We start from the raw sequence: 12,262 nt of genomic DNA, 5'->3' as shown, positions 1-12,262 counted from the left end.
AATAAAAAGATAAACTAAAGAAAAAGACGAAAAATAAAAACTCCAAAGAGAAAAAAAAAATTGGAGATCAGTTGTACGAATAAAAAGAACATTAAAGGAAGGTGGTGCCCTCTGTACCACCTGACGAAGGTAGACAGGTGAGCATAAAGAGAAAGAGCAACAGGAGTTGAAAATTCAGTTCTCGACCTACACTTTGGATCGCGTATGCGCGTCGTCGTCGTCGTCGTCGAGTAAGAAAGACGCGTTGTTTCGAAATATTTCCCGATCAAATTAGCCGGTCTCAAAAAATCTAGTCGGTAAATTCGTGATATACGAGGAAAAAATTGAAAATTAAGAAAAAAAGGATCGCGTTTTTTGTTGGATCGAAGGTCACTCCAGGCAGAATTCAAAGAGGAGAAAAAGAGAGAGAAGAGATTGTCGTGAAGTTGGATATACCGCGAGAGAAAAACGGAGCGAGACGCAAGCGATGCTAAAACGATGCAGGCAATACCTTTTATCCTTTTCTTTCATTTTTTTCTTCTCTCATTCTCTATATCTCAATTACGCCATTATTCTCTGGTCTCGCTTAATAACTATACTTATTTCTTTCTTTCTTCCCTGGATTAAACACGTGGCTTCCTTTACTTGGCAAAAATTATTTTTCTCACGATTTTTTTTTCTATCTCTTGATATATCGTGTACTTAGGTTAGTTCCAATTATCTTCGAAAATTTCCTGGAAATTTTTTGTTGATAATAATTAATAACATATATGCGTACGATCGATTAAAAGATCATTAGATATTTTCTTTTGCAATTATTAATTTTAAAAGCGAATATTAAAAATACCTCTATATCCTCGATGATCTTTGTGATTAATATAGAGAGGAAGGAAACGTCCTATTCGATACAACAAGGATGCCATATTGATTCGATGAGGATCACCATTGGAATTTCCTCTTACGAAGAAATCAAATTCTTTTCAATTGCAATGCGAACTTACGACAGTACATGTAAGTATCTTATAAATTATAGACTTCCGCGTGTGTATTATCCTAGTTTGAAATCAGGTTATAAAAAAAAAAACAAGTCAAAGATAAAAGGAACTTTTAGTTTTCTTTTTTTTGAAATCGGATATTCGATGCGGCTAGAAGTTTCGAAAAGAGAGGAGAGGGGGAAAGAGAAATAAAAAACGATCGAGTGGCGCGTTCGACTCATTTTTCAAATATTTACTATCTCCCTCTTTCTCTCTTTCTCTCTCTTTTTACCTGCTAAAATAAACAATTAATGTTTTCTTTCGGCAAAAGATTTACAAGTAAAAGTACGAATGGACTGCGTCAACGATTTTATATATATATATATATTTTTTCTTTTTCTTTCTTTTGCTTTTTTTTCATTACAATACACATGTTTATTTTCGAACTGTGTATAGAAGTTGGAGTATTTGCTTGTCCCCGAGGAAGTCGAAGTAAATACCTTTCTGGTGACGACAGGGAAGAGAATCGCGTGTCCTAGTTTCGTGAAACTCGATGGACCACACGATGCATCTCTCTCTTTCTCTCTTTCTCTCTCTCTCTCACACATTCACTCTTTCTGTATACGGTATCTCGAAGCAAGTGTTCGAATAATACTATGTCCATGTACATTATACGTACGCACACATATTTACAAGCTTATATATGTATGGTTCTTGAGGAAGAATTGCGTCACGCGTGCCACGCACTCTTCATGAGAAGGATACAACAGGAGCTAACCGGTTGTAACGGCGAGTCGATGTGCAAGTATATCTCATATATATATATATATATATATATATATATATATATATATATATATATATATATATATATATATAATGTGTGAATAGAAATAAGAAAAAAAGGAGAAAGAGAAAGAGAGAAGAAAAAATCTAAAATATCATCAACGTCCAACAGAATCATATTACGTTACTTCTCCAACGAGATCACCTTCGCTCTACTAACCGAAGAAATGTCCGACCATTTGACACACATACTTCATTTGTTTCTTTTTTTTTATATCTTTTATCTTTTGCTAGAGTCTAGCTTAATCCAGTTAGACGATCCCTTTCCTTCGAATTAGACGTTTATTGTTAACTCCGTTACTCTTTTTTCTGACTCTGTACTCTCTGTATCCTCCATCTTTGTTTATACAGGCTAGTTCATAATTCGTTCTTCGTTTTCTTCATTTTGCAGTTGAAAGGACGCAACAGTCTAGGAGACAGGAAAGAGTGCGTTATCGAGAACTCAAAAGTGTTCGGAAGTTGTGCGTCGTATCGTCAGAAAAATCAGCAAGTGTTTTAAAGACGAAAAGATCGTCGTGATCGAGCGCCAAAAAAAATCGTCGTTAAAGAGGGATTTCTCGTATAACCGAGTTTCGAGAGAGATTTTGTCTGTTGACGGCCAGGAAGAGGAGGCACCTAGAAAGTGCCGATTATTTTTTGAAATCGTGGAAGGGAATAATCGAAAAACGGCGAACCATTACGGAGGCATTCAATACGCAAGCTCGTACAGTAACGGTCGTACGGCAGCGAGCTTGTATAACAACAATTGTTCTTCGACCACCACTTACGGTGGCTTCGTGCAGCATCAACAACAGCAGCTTCACGAGGATTATCGACCAATTTATTTTTATGTCGCTCAACCGTACACGATACCGTATACGTTCGCGAAAAGACCGAGACCGAATTCTTCTCTTCTTAGATCGGATAACAGGTCCAATTGTCGCGTTAAATTTTCCAAAAAACTCGCCAACGTAGACTTCTCTCAAAAGGTTAAACAAGGGGAGTTCTCCAAGAGTCTCAATCAAGTTCATTTCGCCGAAGGACAGGATCAAGGTGTGCATTTTATAATTCTATGCTAAATGTAATTGATCTAGGGAACGAGTAAATTAGAATCTAGATATTTTACATTGAACTCTTCGGGTCCTTAGTTCAACTTTTTCACGAATGCTTAGTTAAATTAGAAATAAAAGAGCTCGTGGAAGCTACATGAATCATGATCAAGATGTGATTATGTATCAAAAAGTTACTCTTAGATTGGTCTATATACAAGGAATGTACTTTAACTTGTAGAACTTTAGAGATGTGTTAGGAATTTTGTTATCCACCGTTCGCATGTGTCCCCGCGGTCACTCTGTAGATACTTTGTTCTCTTAGAAAAGAGAGGGAGGAGAGAGAAGAGAGAAGAGAAGCGACGATTGTCATTTCACTTTCAAAGCGCTTTCACACTGTCAGCTTTTTCTAGCAGACCGGATAATTGTTGCGAAAGCGGCGACATAGTTTCAGTAGGATAATTTAAATAGTGGACTATCGCCGAAGAGTGGTTCGGCTATACGTCCACTTTAATTGAGAATGTACATATATAGACTAAAAAAACGTTGATCTTTTCTCTCTCCAGAGAGATGCAACTTTCAGCTTCGAATCGATGCCTATATCTACTTTCTTCTACATAAAAAAACGTTCTCTCATGGTATATACCGTTTTTACATTTCATAGGATTTCCGCATTTTTATAAACCTGGCCAGACACCGCGCCATCCAAGAATGACGTCGATGTTTCGAAGGGGCACCATATTCGCAACTTTTTTTCTCTCGTTACTCGGTGGTGGATTGGTCTGTGCTGCTCTTGTTACGCAACACTGGGTCGAGGCTCGACCCTGGAGGACACCGAATCCTCAGGAGAGTGCAGGAAGAGTCCATTTGGGTTTGTTGCAAGGTAAAAAGGAATTGAACGTTGCTTATGGCTGGAGGACCTATCACGTATCAGGTAAGAGATCTTTCTAAATAAATAGATAATCTTTAAAAATACACGTTTACATGTAAGAACGTGTTATATCTATACTTCTGATCTATACTTCTGAAAAATAAGTATAAATATTTGATACAAAAAAAAAAAAAAGAAAAGAAATAGCACTATTTACCATTAAACAATTTCAATCTAAATTTTAATATGATTCTATGTTAATCATTACTTCAGTACCTCAAATGTTACGACAAGATCCAACAGTGATGTCCTGGGGACTTTGGATAGGAACTTTAACTGCTACTTCTGCTGCGTTGATAACTGCTGCCTTTGCCGCACTTTTAGCTGTGCTAAACACGGCAACCTCACCGAGATCTAAAGCTCTCTCTGTACCTGGAGTTTATTTTATAAACATTTTAGCGTGTAAGTTCTAACGAATACGTTTGCGCGTCGTCCGAGTTCTTGAAATGTTATTTTTCCGTACGTGTTTTTAGTGATAATGTGTATAACGAGTGTTGGTACATGGTTAGCACAATATTACACGAGGCTATACGTCAATGTCCTACCAAAGGAAGACATCGATAATATGTGGACCAGTGAAGGTTCGGCCGAACTTGGTTACTCATTCTGGTAAAATATTGAAACTTTTACGATTTATTTTGATATACAAAAAGGGAAAAAAAAATAAATAAATAAATAAAAACACAAAGTAAAACAAATAAAGAATCAAGCTTATATGATCTGTTTTTCTTAGGCTCGTTGCAACCGCTGCTGTTGTACATCTTATTAGTATCGCATTAGTCGGTTGGGGTTCCGGAAGAGAAAAAGACAATAATTTGGAACCGATTCCTGCATTGGAGGAAAAAACTGCCGCAGCAATAATGCTCTATTAGTTTTTTTTTTTTTTTTTTTAATACCGAACAAATGCGCAGTGTAATATTTCTATTTTTTAAAGAAGGTATGTATGAGAGAAAGAAAGAGAGAGAGAGAGAGACAGAGGATATCTAAATGCATTCACAAAATTATATTCCAAAAGTTCCTAAGAGTAGGTATTTTTCTTGCCACGTGTATTATCCACGTTGAAGATTATGAAATTATATCGTAAAGTATAGAATGGCTGTATGTCTGTAAAATGTACTTTTTTGTTTCTTTTTCTACGAGGCACGTAGAGCCGATCTCTTGCCGAATGAGAGAGAGAGAGAGAGATTGTGAAATTGCTATTTTCAGAATGACAGTTATGTGACACACGTCAATTAACAGTAAATCCTAATTAATTGATGATTCTGTTATTATCAATGGTCTAATATGTATTTTTTTCGTACATAATGTTTAATTGTAAATGCTTTAAATTTGGAAGCTGATCACCGTGAACATTCGATCAAACAAAGATTAATGACGAATGTTAGTTTGTATATATATGTCTATATACATACATATATATATAGCTTTAACTTAGTCCAATGTGATCCTTTTTTCAAATGAATATAATAGTCGTATATCAAAAAAAGATACTCAATAACTTCATATGTATGTCCAGATCTATACTATAATTAAATATTTTATTTAATAGGTGATCAGAGGATCTGAGCCACTACTTATTTCATTATAATTTTATATTCAAATATGATCTGGCTGATGCATTTTTTATTTTTTTTATTATTATTATTATTTTTTTTAATTGCAATATATATATACCAATAGCAAGCACTATTTTATTGAAATGTTTTTGTAGTGCGATGCTATATGTTGTAAATAGACACGAGGAGATGAAGTTTTTATCGATATATTTATTATGCAATACCTAAGTGTTTTAGTATACTCTTTCAGGCGTAACAATTATTGCATTTTCCATTCTAGTTAATAATACAATACGACAATAAAGATGTAGACGCGATATAGGACTTGTTTTTTCTTCCTGTATGTTTCGGTTACTTCTTTTTTTTTAATTAAGATTCATTGTGTCGTTAATAGTTAACGCCAATCGTTCTCTTACAAGAGAACAAAACTTGATAACTATTAAATCTAAAAAATAAACGTAGTCTGCATATTATTTGTATATGTTACATCACTTTTTATTCATTTTCTCTCCTTTTGTATATTCTCTTATTATATAGTTGATAATAGTAGTTAAGGAAAGTTTATGAACGATCTGTTGTGTGTGTGTGCATTTGCTTGAGATGAACTTTTTCAATAAAAAGAACTTCTTTTTTTTCGCTTACTATTTTTAAATAAGAAAGAGAGACTTAACTCTCTCTTTCGTATCAAATCAAATGGATCGGTGATAGAAAACTTGCGATTAATTAAAAATGACCTCGACGAAGTTGTATTACTCTTAAAAAACTTATTAATGCGACGCTATGCAGCCGCATCATCGATTATTAGGATATAAGGAAACTTTTATTCACGTTTCTTTTCAGCTTTCTCGTTCGTTTCGTATTTCTTTTCTTTTCTTTTCTTTTTTGTTATGTAATTCGCGCCATTTACGTTTGTATATATCGTTACATATTATGATCCAATTCTGGTAGGATTTATATTTAATGGAGATTGCCCATAGGACTCACTCTTTGTTCTGCATATCAATCCAATAAAATATTTTCTTCTGCGATACGAAGCCATATTTTCAAAGTAGAAATAATACATATGTATAAACAGTAAATGTTCTATGTAAAAAATCGTACGAATATAATCATATTCCGTGAGATTTAATATTGTATTTTCCCTGTATCTAGATATTACGCTAACGCGTTGTTATCGATTATACATTTGTGCTTTTCGATATCAACGCGCGACGCTCTACGATTAATTATTATCCATTAAAATGAAGCAATATGTAAAATAGCAAGATATTATGCAAGCTTCGTATCGATCAGAAATCTATGTGTATACTGTTGATTTGTGTCTTGTATTATGATTATCGTCATTATCGTTATCATCATTATCATCATCTTCATCATTATCATTATCATCATCATCATTATCATTATCATCATTATTATCATCATCATTATCATCATCATCATCATCATCATCATCATCATCATCATCATCATCATTATCATCATCATCATCATCATCATCATTAACTTCATTTGTCTTCAACTCCGCCGGTCTACTTTTGTCCAATCATCGTCTTCTGGAAGCCGCTTTCTTTCCTCTTGTCTACTAATTGAAAGCATGTTTTTGAAATGTCACTTCGCTGTTTATATTATGTATATAGAAACCCGCCCAGAGATCGGCCAGCTCGGGATTAAAAATTATTTTACAATCATACAATCCTTTTTTTTTTAAGAATGCATTTAAATAATAATTTTAGTACAATTACACACTGAAATATAATATATCAAAAATGAAAAGTATTAGCTTTTACATTGGCTTAATGTTAGTGTACTTTTTTTCGATAAAATTGAATAAAAAATCTATCGTGTTTATCAATTTATATTAGAAAATGATAAATAAAAACCGAGATGGTCGATAAGCGGGCATCGATCTTAACGTATTCAATATATCAAACTTAACTAATTCATCGTGGACTTATATCTAAATATATATGATGATGAACATTACCCATTACAATTTCATGAATATTCATTATATGCAGGATATATATATATATGTATATCTCAGAATTAGCATGTAATAATCGACATTGCCGCCAGATTTTATACACGATTAGGATCCGTTGGTTTTTTTTTTCGTGAACACAAAAAAAAAGAAAACAAAAAAGAAATAAAGATGGAATTAAAAAAATAGTGGCAACGAACAAATGCAGTCTCGTTCATTTCAATATAATAAATCTTATAATTATTAAATATCAAAAAAAGTTAGAGTATATAAAATTTCGCTTCAATGATTACATGCAAAAAATTCTGAAATATACTTTTGTTGTAACAATGCTTACTTATCATCTTGACGTCTGGTTGGTGGATCTTGAGCATCTTGAGCTGCAGAGTCTCTGCTACGCCAATCCATATCATTACGACTCATATCGTTTTGTCGGTAAGGACGACGAGGTCGAGGACTGTCAGTATTACACAGAATTACTCGTGACTGAAACGTGAAATAATCGTCCATGTTAATTGATGTTACAGCAATAACAAAACTGTTTATTGTTACACAACATTTTACTTACCATTCCACGATCTCGAAAACCGGCTTTTTCTGGTCCTTTATCTAATCTCTCCCTGTCGCTTATATCTCTCTCAAAATCTTCTTTCCTCCTATCCTTTCTCCATTTATCTGAATCCCAGCCTCTCAATCTAGAGTCGTCATTCCTTTCAGCTTGAGAAGAACGCCAATTTGAAATTTCAGCAGCTATAATAAAACAATGTTGTACGATTAATAAAATATTGATTATATAGTAAACATTAAAAAGATGCAATTTAATTATTGGAGTGACACACAAACATGTTCTTCGAATAATTAATAACGTTTAAAAAAACGCAGTGAGAATTTTTTTTAGAACATGGGAATCATCCCTATGAATCACTAAGTAATAATAATAATAATAATAATAATAATAATAATAATAATAATAATAATAATAATAATAATAATAATAAGAACAACAACAACAACAACAACAACAACAACAACAACAACAACAACAACAAGAACAAGGGCATATAATTATTAGAAAAAATAATTACTAGGTCTAAAGCCATCTCGGCCATCTCTAGGTGGACGATAGCGATCATCCGGTCTTCGTTTCGTTAACAGTTCCTTCTCCTTTTGCTTCTGCTCTTCCATACGACGTTCGATCTCAGCTTCTCGAGCTCTGGCTATTTCAGATTGTTTTTCAATTTTGGCTATGCGTTCGGCCTTTCTTGCTTCTTCCTCGGCACGTTTCTTTCGTTCCTCTTCTTCCCTCTTTGCTCTCTCTTCCTCCAAACGTTTTTTCTCTTCCTCTTGCTTGATGCGTAACTCCTCGAGACGTCTTCTTTCAGCTGCCTCGGCTCGTTCCTTCTCCCACTTCATCTTACGTTCAGCTTTGCGTTCCATCTTACGTTTGAGCAATCTCTTAGCACGTTCCTCGTTCAACATCTTTTCAAATTCCTTTAGCTTCTCCATGTAAATACTCTTACGTTCGGCCAAAATCTTGGCCAAAAATATATCGTGATCTTCCTTCATTCTTGCCATACGCTCTCTAGTCGCTACAGCTTGTTGTCTCTCTTCGATGGCAGCAGCAATACGTTCGGCCTCCTGCTGTTCCCAACGTTTCTTTGCCTGTTCCATCTTATCTTCGACAGCTTTCTCCAATAAAGGTATCTCTTCAAGACGTTTAGCACGTTCCAAATAATCGATCTTTTTCTCTTGAGATTTCAATTTTTGTTGCATCTCTCTACGTTCTTTCTGTAATTCTTCCGCTTCGCGGGCGGCTATCTGTTCAGCGTCAAGTTTCTTGATCTCGTCTTCGTCGAGTTTTTTCAACACCTTCTGCCCATGACTGGTCTGCGAAATCTGTTGCATTTTCTCTTTGAGATGTCGATCCTTGATCTGCTGGATCTCACTTTGCTGACGTTTCCGTTCACGTTCCTCGCGTTCTTGCTCGAGTCTCTTTTGTTCAGCCAATATTTGCTGACGCTGTAATTCCTCTTGACGTCTCATTTCTTCCTCTTCGCGAACCGTATTGATGTGCTCGATGTATTCCTTCCTTTCTTCGATGATCTTGTGTCTTCCTAATATCCTCTGGTGTTCCTTCATTTTAGTTTCGTGATAATGGTTAACCATCGCGCCACGAAGCTTCTCACGTTCGAACTTCTTCTTGTTTGGATTGATCACATTGATCGCACGATGAAGAACGGTAGCCATGTTGACCAGCTGACAACGAATCTGTTCCGATGGCATCGCTTGTAGGACTGGGCCATCCGGATGATCCTCTCTTTGAGCTTCCGAAAGATCAACGCCAAAGTGTACGCACTGTTTGCCATGATCGATTCTTATCTGCATATCGTTGTAACGAACGCAATCGACCAAAAGCCGTTCCAAGTGGAAGTTTGTTGTGAACTTGGCAAGTTTCAGCAATCTAGCGAATTGTATAGTCTGATAGACCTGAGATATTTGATGAACTAGCCGAACAAGCGTAACGTCCTGTAAAGCGCGTATATACTGCGTCAAAGGACTATTCTCATCGGCTTGCAACGTTCGAATGACTGAATCGACTCTACTACAAAGTTCCAGAGGATGGAACTCAACTTCCAACCAAGAATATAATTCCTGTAGTTGGCTCGAAGCTAGATTGACGATATTCAATCGGACAATGTCTTTCAATAAGGAAACTCGCGTCGGTGGTTGTGTTAATCCTAAAAGTGTCGCAAGCTTTTGAGCTTTCTCCAAAGGACTCTTATCAGTTTCGATAAAACGATCAAATTCAGGATGTGCCGATGGCAATGGTATAGACAAAGTGGCTAGCAATACGCGATTAGCCATTCGTTGTTGTTCCTCCGGTGACATATTCTTTTTCATCTCGCGCGATAACTGTAATAGTTTAAAGAGAGCTGCTGCATGGAATAAATAATTACCTGCCTTCCAAAAGACCATAGCTAATTTTTGATAATAGTTAGCCATCGTTTTTGGAACAGGAGATTTCTTGGATAGATTCATCATACCATGCACGTCCTCGGACGATTTGAATGCTTCTTGCCAAAGTTCCATTTGAATCGCCGAATCTAATTGATTAAGTCGAGTTTCCAAATTCAATTGTTGAGTTTCTGCTTTGTTCATAGAGACATTAGAAACTAATTGTGGAAGTTTACATATCTCCTCTAGATGCTTTCGTAATTTTTCGCATAACTTTCGAAATTCAGTCTTACGATTGTATTCAAGACAAAATTGGAAGGCCATACGTGCTATATCGTGATACAAACTTTCTACATGAGCATTGGTTCTTAGCAATTCTAAACACTGGCAGTATGATTCCCATAGAAATTTCACCCAAGGTGTAAGAATTGTTCGATCGCTTCTATCCTGTGCATCCTCTCCGCTTACGGCAGAAAGTAAAATACTCTCAGGCGTCGCAAGATTATCCAGATCATCTATATCAATGACCGCCTGCTGACTTTGTTTCCTTGCTGCGTTAGTTTTCTCTTCTGCCATTCGTAAATAACCACGAATTACATTTTCTAAACTTCCAACATTAACCGATTGAAACATGTTACGATATTGAAAAAGGCCTTCCTTCGCTATATGAGATTTTTTTAATTCTACGCAAAGATCTAAGTACTTGAACATTATAGGTTCCAGTACCGATTCTGACCAATTGTATGTCCATTTTTTATTTCGGAAGACTTCTTGCAACGTGTCCAAAGCTCTGGCTGGTTTGCCAACTTCAATGAATTCTGTTAAAGAAAAAAGATAAATAAAAGTAAGAATATATATATACATAAAATATATATTTTGTAAAATTATTAAAACTGCACGGAAATATACATTTCATTTCATTAAATAAAATAAAATTTCTTGAATTTTCATTAATTAGGTTAAATAAAAACATCCTTCTATCATGAGATAAGAAACACGAACAAATTGAATATTGTTTGTTAAATATAGATTTTTTTGATTATGTAACAAAGATTATATAAATACATAGCATTGTATGTTTAATACTATAAAATATCTTTATTATATATCACATGTGCATCGGTGGTGCGTGCATACACACGTACGTACACACATACACATGGTTCCACACGAAAGTGTATGTAACGTAAGCTTATCACACACATATATATATGTATATATATGTATACGTATAGAATATCTCGGAATTTCATTGCTTTTCACTTATACTATAATGTATATTTAAAACGAATAAAATATTTAAGAAGTAATTAAGTACGTATACGATCGACGATTGATTCGAACATAATGAGAATAAAAGAATGCTTTTAATTTCATTCAGATTATTATAGGAACTTTATATACATGAGGACGAGACAAAGAGTATTCTAATTGATTAATTTCGTTTTAATAAAGTCTCGTATGATAAAGAAATTTAGTGACAAGGTTATACGGAAAGAACGTAACGCTTTTTTTAATTTCACTTTATCAATACTTAGCCAACAACCATGTCGTTGCATACATATGTTGACACAGTACATAAAATTGATATATGGATATAAGTTGAAAAAACATTGAGTAAACTACTATTACTTCAAATAATTTTAATCACATTAAAAGATAAAAGAAATTAATTGTACAGAAAAAAAAAACGATGTGAGAAGATAAAGTAATAAAAATAAAATTTTCATGCAGGTTAAATCAGGCTATCAGCCATGTCATGTCTTTAATGCTAAAAGGTGTTACATACCGTTCGCCCTTTTCAGTGCGTTTTCGGGTCTTTGCCCATATCGCGCCATGTTTGCACTATAAATACGTTTTAAACGTATATCATACGCACTATCTTAATAATTAACAAAATTATTTTGCATACACGGTTAAAAGTACAAGCTTTCCAAAGGCGTAACGTTCAACGCCAAGGACCTCGATCGCGTGTTCCGGATGAAAGGCGGCCACTATAGAAAATGGCT

At 34.8% G+C, this 12,262-nt stretch overlaps 2 protein-coding genes across 4 annotated transcripts; one reads left to right on the top strand and one right to left on the bottom strand.

The window, feature by feature from the left end:
- The first annotated feature begins 864 nt into the window (after window positions 1-864).
- On the top strand, window positions 865-5,800 carry LOC127069072 (uncharacterized). Of its 2 annotated transcripts, none has more exons than XM_051005753.1 (5): window positions 865-990; window positions 3,492-3,761; window positions 3,972-4,160; window positions 4,232-4,367; window positions 4,492-5,800. In XM_051005753.1, exons 2-5 carry the CDS (start codon window positions 3,539-3,541, stop codon window positions 4,628-4,630), a joined length of 687 nt encoding a protein of 228 aa, XP_050861710.1. In that variant the 5' UTR covers window positions 865-990; window positions 3,492-3,538; the 3' UTR covers window positions 4,631-5,800. The 2 variants fall into 2 exon arrangements, with proteins under 2 accessions (XP_050861710.1, XP_050861709.1); XM_051005752.1 differs by lacking the exon at window positions 865-990 and adding an exon at window positions 2,692-2,831.
- On the bottom strand, window positions 5,785-12,255 carry LOC127069068 (eukaryotic translation initiation factor 3 subunit A). Of its 2 annotated transcripts, none has more exons than XM_051005743.1 (5): window positions 12,043-12,255; window positions 8,384-11,071; window positions 7,867-8,048; window positions 7,636-7,784; window positions 5,785-6,899 (listed from the first exon to the last, which is right to left on the bottom strand). In XM_051005743.1, the coding sequence occupies exons 1-5, from the start codon at window positions 12,089-12,091 to the stop codon at window positions 6,833-6,835; spliced, it is 3,135 nt and encodes a 1,044-aa protein (XP_050861700.1). In that variant the 5' UTR covers window positions 12,092-12,255; the 3' UTR covers window positions 5,785-6,832. The 2 variants fall into 2 exon arrangements, with proteins under 2 accessions (XP_050861700.1, XP_050861701.1); XM_051005744.1 differs by having other exon boundaries at window positions 5,785-6,896; window positions 12,043-12,254.
- Window positions 12,256-12,262: the final 7 nt, after the last annotated feature.

The sequence above is a fragment of the Vespula vulgaris genome, chromosome 14 (assembly GCF_905475345.1).
Source record: "Vespula vulgaris chromosome 14, iyVesVulg1.1, whole genome shotgun sequence".
Taxonomy (NCBI): Eukaryota; Metazoa; Arthropoda; class Insecta; order Hymenoptera; family Vespidae; genus Vespula; species Vespula vulgaris.
This window is presented reverse-complemented; position numbering and strand designations above follow the sequence as displayed.